At 44.4% G+C, this 17,193-nt stretch overlaps 1 protein-coding gene across 1 annotated transcript in view; it reads left to right on the top strand.

The window, feature by feature from the left end:
• Positions 1-17,193, top strand: part of LOC106570470 (calcium-binding mitochondrial carrier protein Aralar2) — a 114,197-nt gene that overhangs the window by 68,575 nt on the left and 28,429 nt on the right. Inside the window, exons 11-14 of the mRNA XM_014142850.2 lie at positions 911-1,069; positions 4,423-4,475; positions 4,744-4,824; positions 14,863-15,003. Coding sequence (XP_013998325.1) covers positions 911-1,069; positions 4,423-4,475; positions 4,744-4,824; positions 14,863-15,003 — 434 coding nt within the window. The remainder of the gene's footprint in view (positions 1-910; positions 1,070-4,422; positions 4,476-4,743; positions 4,825-14,862; positions 15,004-17,193) is intronic.

The raw sequence follows: 17,193 nt of genomic DNA, 5'->3' as shown, positions 1-17,193 counted from the left end.
GAGACAGGATAGTAAGAGGTAGTGCCCCCCCCTACAGGAGACAGGATAGTAAGAGGTAGTGTCCCCCCTACAGGAGACAGGATAGTAAGAGGTAGTGCCCCCCTACAGGAGACAGAATAGTTAGAGGTACTGACCCCCCCTCTACAGGAGACAGGATAGTAAGAGGTAGTGCCCCCCCCTCTACAGGAGACAGGTTAGTAAGAGGTACTGACCCCCCTTATGTCTGGTGTACACTACACGACTTTCAAAATCCTAACATCACTGGGCCTCTCACATTAAATTACCCATCTTTCCTCTAGTTTTTGTCCTGCCAACATAGTGATGCGCACACTACATGATGTGATACAGACGGGAGTCACCCACTACAAGATGATGTAATTAGATTGTTAACGTAGCTAGAACGAGCTGTGTCTCAAAGCAGCCTCATAAACGCTTTCAAATATCTAGCCAACATTTTGAATTGAATAACGTTGCTTGTGAACTACAGAGCTGTAACGATTTTACACTTTGGCTTTGGTTAAAGGCAAGTACAAACACATGGCGAGCTCTCATTGGCTATTGCTGATCACCATTCTCAAAACTTGTCGTTACAGATCTCACACTACAAGAGCATTGTAGATTTTGTGCCAATAAAATCAAACATATTTGAAAATATTGGGACTTCTGGGACTGCTCAAACTGGATCGGTAGCCCTCAGATTGCGTCACATTAAACGAGCATCGGTGACAGCCGTGCGCCCCGAGCAACGACATGGGGATTTGTCTCCGATCTCAAAAATGTGTATTTGACAGCTAATTCGGGGCCAAAATCATGTAGTGTACGCCTGGCTTTATAACGAGCTAAAAAATGAATTTATAACATCTCCCCTCACCTACTTCCTTCATAGCATTTATGTCATGTGTTTTTTCAGCTTTGGGAGCCACAGCAGTGTACCCCATAGACCTAGTGAAGACCAGGATGCAGAACCAGAGGACCACAGGCTCCCTGGTGGAAGAGCTCATGTACAAGAACAGCTTGGACTGCTTCAAGAAGGTGCTGCGTTACGAAGGCTTCTTCGGCCTCTATAGAGGTCAGTACCAGACGAGATGTGTCCCAAATGGCACCCTATTGCCTACATAGTACTCTGCTTTTGGCCAGAGTAGTTCACTATATAGGTATATAGTGACAGGCTAATGGGTAGAGGGAGGCACAGATTTAGGGTCAGTTTACCCTCCTCTAATCCTAACTTTAACCATAACCTGGAACAACACAAATCTGACCATAGATTAACGTCTAGCTGTAACTTCATATCACTCCATCACAACAACAGATGGGGTTTAGAGGTTTGGGAGAGGAGAGGACGAGGAGAGGTGGGCGGGTTTGAGTTCACCTTCCCTCTGACCTGGCTTCTTTGATGTGATTAAAGGTAGTCTCGGGAGTTTTCGGGAGGACAATGCACGGCCACATACCAGCAGAGCTCTGTCACAATGGTGGAGTGTGACTGCCCCTGCCAGACTTCAACTGGCATTCATTTAATAAGTACCTGCACTCAGGGAGCGGGGGGTGGTTCTCAAACAACACACACTATATCGGAATTCTCAGGATTATGATTGACAGGGGAGTTCTCCCGTGAGGGTTCTACGAGGAAGTGGGAAGTCTTAGTGTCTGTCACAGGACACCAAGCCTTTAGAGAGGTCTCTGACATTACAGACACAGTCAGACAGACCTGGCTCCGTCGCACGGGTACAGACATCAGTAGTGGGTTCCAAATGGTATCCTATTCTCTTTATAGTGCACCACTTTCCACCAGGGCCCATAGGACCCATAGTGGTGCACTATGAATAGAGGGCCATTTGGAACACATCCCCTGTGACAAAAAAAATCCAACGGTGCAGATCAATTTGAATGGCTGTCTGGAGTCTGGAGATATGGTACATTACAATCTGAAAACACATTGAACTATACAATCTGAAAACACACTGAACTATACAATCTGAAAACACATTGAACTATACAATCTGAAAACACATTGAACTATACAATCTGAAAACACACTGAACTATACAATCTGAAAACACACTGAACTATACAATCTGAAAACACACTGAACTATACAATCTGAAAACACATTGAACTATACAATCTGAAAACACACTGAACTATACAATCTGAAAACACACTGAACTATACAATCTGAAAACACACTGAACTATACAATCTGAAAACACACTGAACTATACAATCTGAAAACACACTGAACTATACAATCTGAAAACACATTGAACTATACAATCTGAAAACACACTGAACTATACAATCTGAAAACACACTGAACTATACAATCTGAAAACACACTGGAACTATACAATCTGAAAACACATTGAACTATACAATCTGAAACACACTGAACTATACAATCTGAAAACACACTGAACTATGCAATCTGAAACACACAACCATACAATCTGAAAACACATTGAACTATACAATCTGAAAACACACTGAACTATACAATCTGAAAACACACTGAACTATACAATCTGAAAACACACTGAACTATACAATCTGAAAACACACTGAACTATACAATCTGAAAACACACTGAACTATACAATCTGAAAACACATTGAACTATACAATCTGAAAACACACTGAACTATACAATCTGAAAACACACTGAACTATACAATCTGAAAACACACTGAACTATACAATCTGAAAACACATTGAACTATACAATCTGAAAACACACTGAACTATACAATCTGAAAACACACTGAACTATACAATCTGAAAACACATTGAACTATACAATCTGAAAACACACTGAACTATACAATCTGAAAACACACTGAACTATACAATCTGAAAACACATTGAACTATACAATCTGAAAACACACTGAACTATACAATCTGAAAACACACTGAACTATACAATCTGAAAACACACTGAACTATACAATCTGAAAACACACTGAACTATACAATCTGAAAACACACTGAACTATACAATCTGAAAACACACTGAACTATACAATCTGAAAACACACTGAACTATACAATCTGAAAACACATTGAACTATACAATCTGAAAACACATTGAACTATACAATCTGAAAACACACTGAACTATACAATCTGAAAACACACTGAACTATACAATCTGAAAACACACTGAACTATACAATCTGAAAACACACTGAACTATACAATCTGAAAACACACTGAACTATACAATCTGAAAACACACAGAACTATACAATCTGAAAACACATTGAACTATACAATCTGAAAACACATTGAACTATACAATCTGAAAACACACTGAACTATACAATCTGAAAACACACTGAACTATACAATCTGAAAACATACTGAATTTTACAGTCTGAAAACACACTGAACTTTAAAAGAGAAATTCTTATATTCTCTTGAATCTCACACATTTCATTCACAATTCCCTCATTAACATGTATCTACTGTGTAGCAATGCTGGTAATGTTATATTAGACACTGAGGAGAGTGTCATAAGCCAACTTTATCTAATGTAATGAAGCTGAGCATTTTCCCTCTCCTCCTGTTTCCCTTACTGAATGAGCTGTGCATTAGAATGGTGAGACAGCCAGACCAGAACACACACACTGCAAACACTAGGAAGATGTCACGGTCTCTAGACAGGAACCCTTGCGTAAACAACGCAGCAGCATGAGAAAACAATAAGCATCTCTTAACTACAACTGTGAGTCGCTATGGGCCATTTAATAAAAAAATTACTTGTGTGTGGTTCTCTGCCTGAGTCCTTCCACAAAAACAACCAACACTCCTGTTTGTGTTTGTGAGTCCCAGCCCAGCTGAAGATAATCATATGTTTGTGCTCCTGTGTCTGCTTCTGACTCTGTGTGGCCTGTTTTGGGCCCTGCGCTCACTACCCCCCTTCACCCTCTCCACTATTAACTTTGTTTGTTACTTTAGGGACGGGGGGAGGGAGGAAGATGGGGGTAGTAAGAGGGGGGTCCATCCATCGCACTCCAATCAGATTATTTTGTTTATTTTTATCGGGCTGGAAGTCTTTGCGTTGTAATTGAGGGCTGTGTAAACTTTGGTTAGTGTTTTCTGTCTTTTTTTCTATTCTGGGAAAGAGCTACTAGTCGATGTTTCTTTCACTTTGTTAGTCTGTTAAGCCCCTGATGCCCCTACACCACATCAATAGTGTTCATTAGTGTCTGGGGATCAGGCAGAAATGGATTCATCAGGGTATGTGTTTAATGTGGAGGGGGTCTGTGCTGTGCTGCTGCCTGCCAGTGTGTGTGTGTGTGTGTGTGTGTGTGTGTGTGTGTGTGTGTGTGTGTGTGTGTGTGTGTGTGTGTGTGTGTGTGTGTGTGTGTGTATGTGTACATCCTTGGCCCTTCTCTTTTCTAATCATGTTGTGTCCTAATGATAGGTCTGGTACCACAGCTACTGGGCGTGGCCCCGGAGAAAGCCATAAAGCTGACAGTAAGTGCCTTGTTTTTCCACATGGAGACCAGTAAGGCCCCAGTTTCAGACCCCAATTTCAGGCCCCAGTCACCACGGAGCCCCTCACTGGGCCCTAGTTTAACATTTACCTCTAGTTTTAGTTTAATGTACAGTACAGATTTTATGTGCACACTCACACACGCACGCACTCACACACGTGCAGGCACAGACATACATACAAATACACACAGTGTGTGTGTCTGACTGTCTCTCTGTGTGTGTCTAATGCTTAGTGTTCTCGCCACAGGTGAATGACTTTATCAGAGGGAAGAGCAGACAGAAGGATGGATCAATCCCTGTACCTGCTGAGATCCTGGCTGGTGCATGTGTGAGTCTCATCTCATTGATCAGCCTCCATCCACATAGACGCTAACTAGACAGGCACGTTTTACCTGTTGCAGGTTTAGGCCCACTGGAGGATGACATTCACGTCTTGCACCACCAACTGACCTGAGATCAGGTGTTTCTAAACTGGACGACACACAGACGGAGACAGACAGGGCTGCTACCTGAGAAACTGCCCCCCACCTCGACCCCACTACCCCCCAACCTGTGTTTGATCAGTGAGCTGTCACCCCTCCCATCCCTTTAGTTCTACCTGACCCTATAGCACCCCCAACCAATGAATAGAGGCCTTTCACCTGGGAGCTGTTTGATGCCGATCACTAAAGCAGAATATTTAGGGTACACAAGTCATTATGTGTACCCACATACTTGCCATGTGCACGCAAGCGACTACAACTCAATTAAGGTTATGAATGACTGTTTTGAGGAGGTTTATTTGGAGAGATTTTGAAATGAGAGACGTTAGTATGGAAATTGTGTGTCGCAAATAAAACATGTAGAGTGGAATGTTGAAGATAAAAAGGACAGCTTATTTTTTTAAATCTTGAGTGTCGGAAAAAGGTTGTTCTATACATGCTGTACGTTCAGGCCAGAGTAGAGGGACGTAGTGAATGAGGACGGATGGATTTTCCTCTTTATCACTGTGAGCTGATCTGACAGTTCCTTTCATCCTGTCCCTGCCTCTGGTGTTAGTGCTGGACAGCCCTCTCCTGTTATCACTCACTCACACACCCCAGCGCACAAGCACACACACACCAGTGACACACACACAGAGACACATGCATGCACACACACAGAGACACACACACGGGCGCGTGGGCACACACACAGAAACATACACAGACAGACACACACATGTACGCGCACGCAAACACAGAGATAAATACACACAGATGCACAGACTCAGACACTCAGACACACACACACACACACACACACACACACACACACACACACACACACACACACACACACACACACACACACACACACACACACACACACACACACACACACACACACATACCCAGTTTAGTGGACTTCAGCCACATCACATGATGTCTGTTTATATGATTTGGAAACTGTGAAAGTGTTGGTTTGGACTTCGGCAACAGTCCCAGACCAGTAGTCTGACAGGACAGGACAGAAGAGAAAGAGCCCAAAGAGAGGAGGGAGGGAGGGAGAGAGAGAGCGAGTGGCGGTGGTGTAAATAATGTTTTTACAAATCTTTTACTGTTAAATAGAACTGGTGAGGATCTAGTCATTTTCTTATCTTCTCCTCTCTTCTCCTCTTCTCTTCTCTTTTCTCTCCTCTTCTCCTCTTTTCTCCTCTCTTCTCCCCTTCTCTCCTCTTTTCTCTCCTCTTCTCCTCTCTTCTCCTCTCTTCTCCTTGCTTCTCTTCTCCTCTTGTCTTTTCTCTCTTCTCTCTTCTCCTCTTTTCTCGCTTCTCTTTTACTCTCTTCTCCTCTCCTCTCTCCTCTCTTCTCCTCTTTCCTGCCTTCTCTCCTCTCCTCTTCTCTCTTCTCTTCTCTCTCTCCTCTCTTTTCCTCTCTCCTCTCTTCTCATCTCTTCTCCTCTCTTCTCCTCTCTTCTTCTCTTCTTCTCTCCTCTAATCCTTTCTCATCTCTTATCTTCTGTTCTTTCCAATCACCTCCTTCTCCTCACCTCCCTTTTCCCTTTCCTCTCATTTTCCTATTCTCCTCTCAACACTTCTGATCTGTTTTCTCTGTTCACCCCTTCTACCCTCTTCTCCTCATCTCAACTTTGCTCTTTGCCTCTCCACTTCGCTGTGCCCCCTTTCCTCAAATTTCTGCCCCTCCTCTCCTCCTTCCTTCCTTCCTTCCTTCCTTCCTTCCTTCCTTCCTTCCTTCCTTCCTTCCTTCCTTCCTTCCTTCCTTCCTTCCTTCCTTCCTTCCTTCCTTCCTTCCTTCCTTCCTTCCTTCCTTCCTTCCTTCCTTCCTTCCTTCCTTCCTTCCTTCCTTCCTTCCTTCCTTCCTTCCTTCCTTCCTTCCTTCCTTCCTTCCTCTCCCTCCCTCTCCTCTCCTCTCCTCTCCTCTCCTTTCCTCTCCTCTCCTCTCCTCTCTCTCCTCCCCTCCTTCCTCTCTCCCCCTCTCTTCTCCTCTTTCCCCACTCATGTCCTCTCCCCCCTCGTCCCTCTCTTCTCCTCTCTCTCCTCCTTCCTCTCTCCCCTCTCTTCCCCTCTTTCCCCACTCATGTCATCTCCCCTCCCCTCGTCCCTCTCGTCTCCTCTCTCTCCTCCTTCCTATCTCAATCTCTTTCTCCACCTCATTGTAGCCTCAGAATATAATTAAGCTCAGTGATGGTTGCCAGTTCTTAATGATTATTTGGTAAGAACGGCATGCTCCGTTGACTGAGACGCTGCTGGCTGGCTGGATGCCTATCAGGCGGTCGTTGGCCCTCATTTGAGGTCTTGGTTACTCAAAATACACACTGGGCCAATGTCAAGAGCACAGAAAGCAACAGGAGGATGAGAGAGAGAGAGAGAGAGAGAGAGAGAGAGAGAGAGAGAGAGAGAGAGAGAGAGAGAGAGAGAGAGAGAGAGAGAGGGAGGGAGAGGGAGAGAGAGGGAGATTATCTATTTCACTTGCTTTGGCAATGTATACATATGTTTCCCATGCCAATAAAGCCCCTTAAATTGAAATTGAGAGAGAGAAAGAGGGAGAGAGAGAGGGAATACAGTGTGGCTTTGTTAGTTTTCACTGTAGCAATTATTCAGTGTAAATCGCTTCAATTAGATTGTTAAGCCTTTGTAATGGTTGGTTATTCGGCTCCGTTTCGAGTGCTAAAAACATTTATCACAATGTTTAACACTCACATGAGAACACACACACACACACACACACACACACACACACACACACACACACACACACACACACACACACACACAAATGCATGCTATCTTGTGTAATCCCCATTTGAGCATTCTCTTGGCACCTTTGAAAGTGTGAGTGGTTATTAATGTATTAATGGAGGGTGGCTAATGTTTGCTAACTTGCGCTAAGCTATTATATGCCTTTGAAAAGTAAACTGTTAGCTGTCAGCCCTAGGGTGTGTGTGTGTGTGTGTGTGTGTGTGTGTGTGTGTGTGTGTGTGTGTGTGTGTGTGTGTGTGTGTGTGTGTGTGTGTGTGTGTTGGTATGTGTGCGTGTGTATACATGCCCACATGTGTGTGTGTGTGGAGTTGCTAGTGTAGTCAACTCTGTGGTCTAGGCCCCTCATCTCTCAGTGCTGGAGCGTGTCTGAGGTGCTGACTCTCAAAACTCCTAAGGGGATCACCTTGCTTTGTAATTACCTGGGAATTATCACAGCGCCACCGACTGTGTCACTCTGTAATCAAATCTCTCTCTCTCTGTGACTCTCACTCTCTCGCCCTCTTTGTCTGTCTCCCTCTCCCCCTTTCTCTCTCCCCTTTCTCTCTCTCTTGCTCTCTCCCTTTCTCTCCCATTCTCTCTCTCTCGCTCTCTCCATCTATCTCCCCCTCTCTCTTTTTCTCCCTTTCTCTCTCTCTCTGTTTCTGTCAATTCAATTCAAGGGCTTTATTGGCATGGGAAACATATGTTTACATTGCCAAAGCAAGTGAAGTAGATAATATACAAAAGTGAAATAAACAATCAAAATGAACAGTAATCATTACACTCACAGAAGTTCCAAAAGAATAAAGACATTACAAATGTCATATTATGTATATATACAGTGTTGTAACGATGTGCAAATGGTTAAAGTACAAAAGGGAAAATAAAAAAGCAAAAATATGGGTTGTATTTACAATGGTGTTTGTTCTTTACAGGTTGAGCTTTTCTGTCTCTCTCTCTCCCTCTCACTCCCTTTCTCCCCCCTCCCCCTGACAGATGTGTCTGTTCTTCTGTCTGTCAGTCCTAATTGTGCAGTGGTTTCTCTAACCTGTCTTGTTGTTTTCTGTCCTTTAATAATAAAAAATCCCCCAATTAGTGTCCAATTGATGTGAGTGAGAGCATTGGCTGCTGAAGTGGACCTAATTCCAGTTCATCATCTCCGTCTGCAACGGACCTGTAATAAATGCATTGCTATTAGAGGGCCGCTGTAATCAGCTATGAAAGATCATTTTCCACAGGAAGAAATAGTTATACCGTTGTAGCTGTGAGACGTTAGAATTAAGAATCGGCCTCCTGCTATTCACTGCCCTCATTAAGGGCTGGAAGGGAAGTGTAGGTCGGTTCTGCTCCACTCTATTTAAAGTTCTGGAAGGGAAGTGTGGGTCAGTTCTGCTCCACTCTATTTAAAGTTCTGGAAGGGAAGTGTGGGTCGGTTCTGCTCCACTCTATTTAAAGTTCTGGAAGGGAAGTGTGGGTCTGTTCTGCTCCACTCTATTTAAGGTTCTGGAGGGGAAGTGTGGGTCGGTTCTGCTCCACTCTATTTAAAGTTCTGGAAGGGAAGTGTGGGTTGGTTCTGCTCCACTCTATTTAAAGTTCTGGAGGGCTACTCGCCCAAGCCTCCCCCATTTCTCCTTCTCCCAAATCCATCCAGCTGATGTTCTGAAAGAGCTGCAAAATCTGGACCCCTACAAATCAGCTGGGCTTGACAATCTGGACCCTTTCTTTCTAAAATTATCTGCCGAAATTATTGCAACCCCATTACTAGCCTGTTCAACCTCTCTTTCGTGTCGTCTGAGATTCCCATAGATTGGAAAGCAGCTGCTGTCATCCCCCTCTTCAAAGGAGGTGACACTCTTGACCCAAATTGCTACAGACCTATATCCATCCTTCCCTGCCTTTCTAAGGTCTTCGAAAGCCAAGTCAACAAACAGATTACCGACCATTTCGAATCCCACCGCACCCTCTCCGCTATGCAATCTGGTTTCAGAGCTGGTCATGGGTGCACCTCAGCCACGCTCAAGGTCCTAAACGACATCGTAACCGCCATCGATAAGAAACAATACTGTGCTGCCGTATTCATTGACCTGGCCAAAGCTTTTGACTCTGTTAATCACCACATCCTCATCGGCAGACTCAGTAGCCTTGGTTTCTCAAACGATTGCGTCGCCTGGTTCACCAACTACTTCTCTGATAGAGTTCAGTGTGTCAAATCGGAGGGCCTGCTGTCCGGACCTCTGGCAGTCTCTATGGGGTACCACAGGGTTCAATTCTTGGGCCAACTCTTTTCTCTGTATACATCAATGATGTCGCTCTTGCTGCTGGTGAATCTCTGATCCACCTCTACGCAGACAACACCATTCTGTATACTTCTGGCCCTTCTTTGGACACTGTGTTAACCTCTATGGGACGTGGGGGCCAATTCGTCCCACCTACGGCCAACATCCACTGCCAGCCTGTAGGCGCGATTTTCAAAATCTTCAAAAATCCTATTACTTCAATTTCTCATCAAACATATAAATATTTTACAGCCATTTAAAGATAAGACTCTCGTTAATCTAACCACTGTCGATTTCAAAGGCTTTTAACGAAAGCAAAACATTAGATTATGTCAGCAGAAATTTTAAGCCAGAAATAATCAGACACCCATTTTTCCAAGCCCAGCATATAATGTCACCAAAACCCAGAAGACAGCTAAATGCAGCACTCACCTTTGATGATCTTCATCAGATGACAAACCTAGGACATTATGTTATACAATACATGCATGTTTTGTTCAATCAAGTTCATATTATATCAAAACAAGCTTTTTGCATTAGCATGTGACGTTCCAGAACTAGCACTTACCCCCGCAAACTTTGAAATTTGTTAACATTTTACTAAATTACTCACGATAAACGTTCACAAAAGCATAACAATTATTTTAAAAATTATAGATACAGACCTCCTCTATTACTTTCGATATGTCCGATTTTTAAATAGCTTTTTGGTGAAAGCACATTTTGCAATATTCTAAGTACATAGCCCAGGCATCACGGGCTCTAAGCTATTTAGACACCCGGCAAGTTTAGCACTCACCATAATCATATTTACTATTATAAAAATGTCATTACCTTTTGTTGTCTTCGTCAGAATAACACCCAGAACGTCTACTTCAATAACAAATGTTGGTTTGGTCCAAAATAATCCATCGTTATATCCGAATAGCGGCGTTTTGTTAAGTGCGTTCCAGACACTATCCGAAATAGTAAAGTATACAGCGGCGCTTGAAAAATTAATTCCCTGACGCCATCAAATTCAAAGTATTCCATTGCCGTATGTCGAAGCATGTCAACCACTGTTTAAAATCGAATTTTTCGTCATTTTTCGTAGAAAAGCGATAAAATTCCGACAGGAATCTCTCCTTTTCGGCAAACAGAGAAAAAATCCCAAGCGGGCGGTGAAGTCCCACGCATAAGCTAGTGTCTCTTGATGGGCCCACTTGAGAAAGGCGATAATGTGTTTCAGCCTGGGGCTGGAATGTGACATTCTCTTTTTTTCCCGGGCTATTGAGCCTATGGACAGCGTGGGAAGTGTCACGTTAGAGCAGAGATGTAGTAAATGATAGAGATGGCAAAAGTTCCAGAAATGGTCAGACAGGCCACTTCCTGTAAAGAATCTCTCCAGGTTTTGACCTGCCATTTTGAGTTCTGTTATGCTCACAGACACCATTCAAACAGTTTTAGAAAATTTAGGGTGTTTTCTATCCATTTTGTAATAAGTATATGCATATTCTAGTTACTGAGTAGGAGTGGTAACCAGATTAAATCGGGTATGTTTTTTATCCAGCAGTATCAATGCTGCCCCCTAAGCCCTAACAGGTTAACAACCCTCCAGACGAGCTTCAATGCCATACAACTCTCCTTCCGTGGTCTCCAACTGCTCCTAAATACAAATAAAACTAAATGCATGCTCTTCAACCGATCGCTGCCTGCACCTGCCCGCCTGTCCAGCATCACTTCTCTGGACGGTTCTGACTTAGAATTACCTAGGTGTCTGGTTAGACTGTAAACTCTCCTTCCAGACTCACATCAATCATCTCCAATCCAAAGTTAAATCTAGAATTGGCTTCCTATTTCGCAACAAAGCATCCTTCACTCATGCTGCCAAACGTACCCTCGTAAAACTGACCATCCTACCAATCCTCGACTTCGGCGATGTCATTTACAAAATAGCCTCCAATACCCTACTCCAATACCCTACTCAACAAGCTATCACAGTGCCACCCGTTTTGTCACCAAAGCCCCATATACTACCCACCACTGCGACCTGTACGCTCTCGTTGGCTGGCCTTAACTTCATAATCGTCGCCAAACACATTGGCTCCAGGTCATCTACAAGACCCTACTAGGTAAAGTCCCCCCTTATCTCCGCTCACTGGTCACCATAGCAGCACCCACCTGTAGCACGCGCTCCAGCAGGTATATCTCTCTGGTCACCCCTAAAGCCAACTCCTCCTTTGGTCGTCTCTCCTTCCAGTTCTCTGCTGCCAATGACTGGAACGAACTACAAAAATCTCTGAAACTGGAAACACTTATCTCCCTCACTAGCTTTAAGCACCAGCTATCAGAGAAGCTCCCAGATCACTGCACCTGTACATAGCCCATCTATAATTTAGCCCAAACTACTACCTCTTCCCCTACTTTATTTATTTATTTTATTTATTTTGCTCCTTTGCACCATATTATTTATATTTGAACTTTGAACTTTCTTCAAATAACAAATCTACCATTCCAGTGTTTACTTGCTATACTTTATTTACTCGGCCACCATGGCCTTTTTTTGCCTTTACCTCCCTTATCTCACATCATTTGCTCACATTGTATATAGTCTTATTTTTTCTACTGTATCATTGATTGTATGTTGTTTTACTCCATGTGTAACTCTGTGTTTTTGTATGTTGTCGAACTGCTTTGCTTTATCTTGGCCAGGTCGCAATTGTAAATGAGAACTTGTTCTCAACTTGCCTACCTGGTTAAATAAAGGTGAAATAAAAAAATAAATAAAAATTTAAAGTTTTGGAAGGGAAGTGTGGGTCGGTTCTGCTCCACTCTATTTAAAGTTTTAATACCTTCAATGAGACGATTATGATCTCTTCCTCGAAATATGGAAATGCTTACTTACGAATTCTAGGGCGGCTGTTAAAAAACGCACATGGTTGCAGATTCAGATTGGGGCACTCATTTGATGGCTTTCCCGTAAGATAGAAGACACAAAATTCAACATTCATATTCCACAGCAATGAGGGCGGAGAAAGAACAACAACAAACAGTACAGGCCCTTTTTAACGGCGGGGAAGGGCTCCATGGAAACAGATTTCTATCTAATTGCACTGTGCCGCTTTCTGTGCAGCCACAGTATCCAGGGGCAACTAGGAAGAGAGAAAGACCGGGAGAGAGAGACAGAGAGAGCGAGGCAGAGGCCGAGAGAGAGTTCCAGAATGGTTGCCACCTTCCCGGCTAACTACGTCCTTGCTCTCCCTCTCCGTGCCGAGACGCAGTTAGCTATAAACACCGTTTTAAACGCCGCCGCTGCTGCACCACACCCCCAGCTCTAGATACCGTAGCTGTGGCATGAAAGCCGTGCTGCCTGAAAGCTCTCTGAGAGGAACCTGTCTGGGCCTGTGGCTGGGTGTTTGATCTCCGGCACCAAGTACAAGGTTGGAGCGTTGTTAAGACAGAACCCCTCAGGCAGGGTAGAACTGAATAAGGACTGTTTAGAGACTAGAGACAGACCAGGGAGCCTGTCTACAGTGAACATCTATCACTGACAGACCTAGCAGCCTGTCTACAGTGAACATCTATCACTGACAAACCTGGGAGCCTGTCTACAGTGAACATCTATCACTGACAGACCTAGCAGCCTGTCTACAGTGAACATCTATCACTGACAGACCTAGCAGCCTGTCTACAGTGAACATCTATCACTGACAGACCTAGCAGCCTGTCTACAGTGAACATCTATCACTGACAGACCTAGCAGCCTGTCTACAGTAAACATCTATCACTGACAGACCTAGCAGCCTGTCTACAGTGAACATCTATCACTGACAGACCTGGCAGCCTGTCTACAGTGAACATCTATCACTGACAGACCTAGCAGCCTGTCTACAGTGATCTATCACTGACAGACCTAGAAGCCTGTCTACAGTGAACATCTATCACTGACAGACCTAGCAGCCTGTCTACAGTGAACATATATCACTGACAAAGACCTAGCAACCTGTCTTACCGGTTGTCTATCCCACCCGGAAGCCTGTCTAACGCAGTATAGAATCAATATGACTTGTTTAGAGGAGACAGACCAGGGAGCCTGTCTACAGTGAACATCTATCACTGACAGGACCCAGCAGCCTGTCTACAGTGAACATCTATCACTGACAAACCGGGAGCCTGTTCTACAGTGAACATCTATCACTGACATAGACCTAGCAGCCTGTCTACAGTGAACATCTATCACTGACAGACCTAGCAGCCTGTCTACAGTGAACATCTATCACTGACAGACCCTAGCAGCCCTGTCTACAGTGAACATCTATCACTGACAGACCTAGCAGCCTGTCTACAGTAAACATCTATCACTGACAGACCTAGCAGCCGTCTACAGTGAACATCTATCACTGACAGACCTGGCAGCCTGTCTCAGTGAACATCTATCACTGACAGACCTAGCAGCCTGTCTACAGTGATCTATCACTGACAGCAACCTAGAAGCCTGTCTACAGTGAACATCTATCACTGACAGACCTAGCAGCCTGTCTACAGTGATCTATCACTGACAGACCTAGCAGCCTGTCTACTTTGAATGACTGCCGGTGTAGCCTATTGAACTGTCCTGTGTGTGAATGACATCAGTCAGACCTGTGAGGTGCCTATCAGGACACCATCAGTGTATGCTGATGGGTGACTCTGTTACCTAGCTACAGTGGCCACTTACAGCCCATTGTGTCACAGTTTTATTACAAAAAGATTAAATAAACCCTTATCTAATACTGTAAATCCTTTCCCCACTGTGTGTGTGTGTGTGTGTGTGTGTGTGTGTGTGTGTGTGTGTGTGTGTGTGTGTGTGTGTGTGTGTGTGTGTGTGTGTGTGTGTGTGTGTGTCGTCCAGGCGGGTGGATCTCAGGTGATCTTTACCAACCCTCTGGAGATCGTGAAGATCCGGCTGCAGGTGGCTGGAGAGATCACCACCGGCCCCCGCGTCAGCGCCATATCTGTCATCAAGGACCTGGGCTTCTTTGGCCTCTATAAGGTAGATCCTTCTGTACACCTAGCACTGAATTCAAAGACAGGGACAATTAGGACATAGCTGTACTTAACCCCTCAGCTACAATAGCAGCTGAATCAGGTAGAGATTGCTAGTGAGGGCCTATGAGGGACTGTGGACCGTAGGGCCCCCCAGGGCCAGGTAGCAGGGAGCATGGCTGAGATTGAGATATAAACAACGTAAGCTAACTTTGTAACAATGGCCATGGTAATAATGGACTGAATACCATTGACTCAGGTAGGTAGAGGGGCTCTGCGTTTTGTTTTCAAGGGAATGTTGGATGGGGATTTGAGCTCTGGCAGGTGCTATGTTTGTCTTTATTTTAGAACGACGGTGGGTCATTCTCATTATGGAGAGGTTGGTTTTTAGAAGGGCACCGATGACCAGTGTCGTTGATTCATGAAGCATTTTAGAGAGTTCTGATTTAGTCTTTTATCTCTCATTAAAGCTGTGGGCGTTAACACTTATTTGGGTTTGATTTAAATGACAGCTCAAGGTTACTTCATCCAGAGCCTGCAGATTCTAACCCTTTCTCTTTTCTTAGCAAAGTTTCAGTTCTATGTCTTCCCAGGTTCGTCCCATGTTAGTTTTTTGTGTTCATCAATCAGTGTGTGTGTGTGTGTGTGTGCGAGAGAGTGCTGAACCGGATGCCTCCACTTGTATGTGTCTGTCCGTGTGTGTGTGTGTCTGTGTGTGTCTGTGTGTGTGTGTGTCTGTGTGTCTGTGTGTGTCTGTGTGTGTGTGTGCGTGTGTGTGTGCGCGTGTGTGTGTGTCTGTGTGTGTCTGTGTGTGTGTGTGTGTGTGTGTGTGTGTGTGTGTGTGTGTGTGTGTGTGTGTGTGTGTGTGTGTGTGTGTGTGTGTGTGTGTGTGTGTGTGTGTGTGTGTGTGTGTGTGTGTGTGTGTGTCTGTGTGTGTTTGTGTGTGTGCGTGTGTCTACAGTATGCCTGCTCCGTCGTATGTATGAGAATGCTGAATCCGGTATGACGGTAGTGGTGCCTCCCCTGTCTCCCTCTGTGTCTCCTGTCCTCCTGCTGAGACAATGTGCATTGAGAGAGAAGCAGGAGGGCCGGGAGGGCCCAGACAGGCTCCAGCCTGTGAGTCCCAGACGGGTTGGCTCCTCAGGGCTGTGCCCAGGCACAGAGCACCCTTTGTCAGGCTAATTACCCTGCCCCTCAGCCTCTCTCTCTGCCTCTCCCTGCTACCTACCTCCGCTCCGCTGCTGGAGGGACTGGCTGACTGACTGACTGGCTGATGCGCTAGTGCCACCACTGTTCACAGTGAGAACTCCAACTATGATCCTATCACATGTATGGTATTGCTGTGTCTGCAGTGCAGTATTTATCAAGACAAACCTATTCACTCATATAAACACATACTTGTGTGTACTCCAGTACTCACAGTCAATCACATGCACAATCCCTCATTCAAAGCCATAGACAGAAGGAGACACACATATTATGTCAGCCTACACCAGGGTAGGCAATCCGCCTCAGGGCCATTTTTATCAGAGCGGATGGTTGGGGGCTGTAAAAATTTGAATAATTTGTACACTGCAAATTGACCATAACTAACCCCTAAAATTATTATATTGGAAAATAACACGATCTCATCCCTTGTTATATTCTCTCTTTTTTTATTCCTAAATTAAACTCGTTTTTTGCTGAATTTCTGTTGCTCTTTTTTGACCCAAAAATTTAAATCCTTTTGTTATTATAATTTCTTTACTAAAAACTTTGGTGGGCCAAAGAAAATCACTTGCAGGCTAGTTTTGACCCTCCTGTCGCCTGTTGCGACCCCTGGCCTACACCTCCATGTATTTAACAGGTCAGTCTCACCTCCATGTATTTAACAGGTCAGTCTCACCTCCATGTATTTAACAGGTCAGTCTCACCTCCATGTATTTAAACAGGTCAGTCTCACCTCCATGTATTTAACAGGTCAGTCTCACCTCCATGTATTTAACAGGTCAGTCTCACCTCCATGTATTTAAACAGGTCAGTCTCACCTCCATGTATTTAACAGGTCAGTCTCACCTCAATGTATTTAAACAGGTCAGTCTCACCTCCATGTATTTAACAGGTCAGTCTCACCTCCATGTATTTAAACAGGTCAGTCTCACCTCCATGTATTTAACAGGTCAGTCTCACCTCCATGTATTTAACAGGTCAGTCTCAC

The sequence above is a fragment of the Salmo salar genome, chromosome ssa14 (genome assembly GCF_905237065.1).
Source record: "Salmo salar chromosome ssa14, Ssal_v3.1, whole genome shotgun sequence".
Classification (NCBI taxonomy): Eukaryota; Metazoa; Chordata; class Actinopteri; order Salmoniformes; family Salmonidae; genus Salmo; species Salmo salar.
Note: the sequence above shows the minus strand (reverse complement) of the source record. Positions and strands in the feature narration are given on the sequence as shown.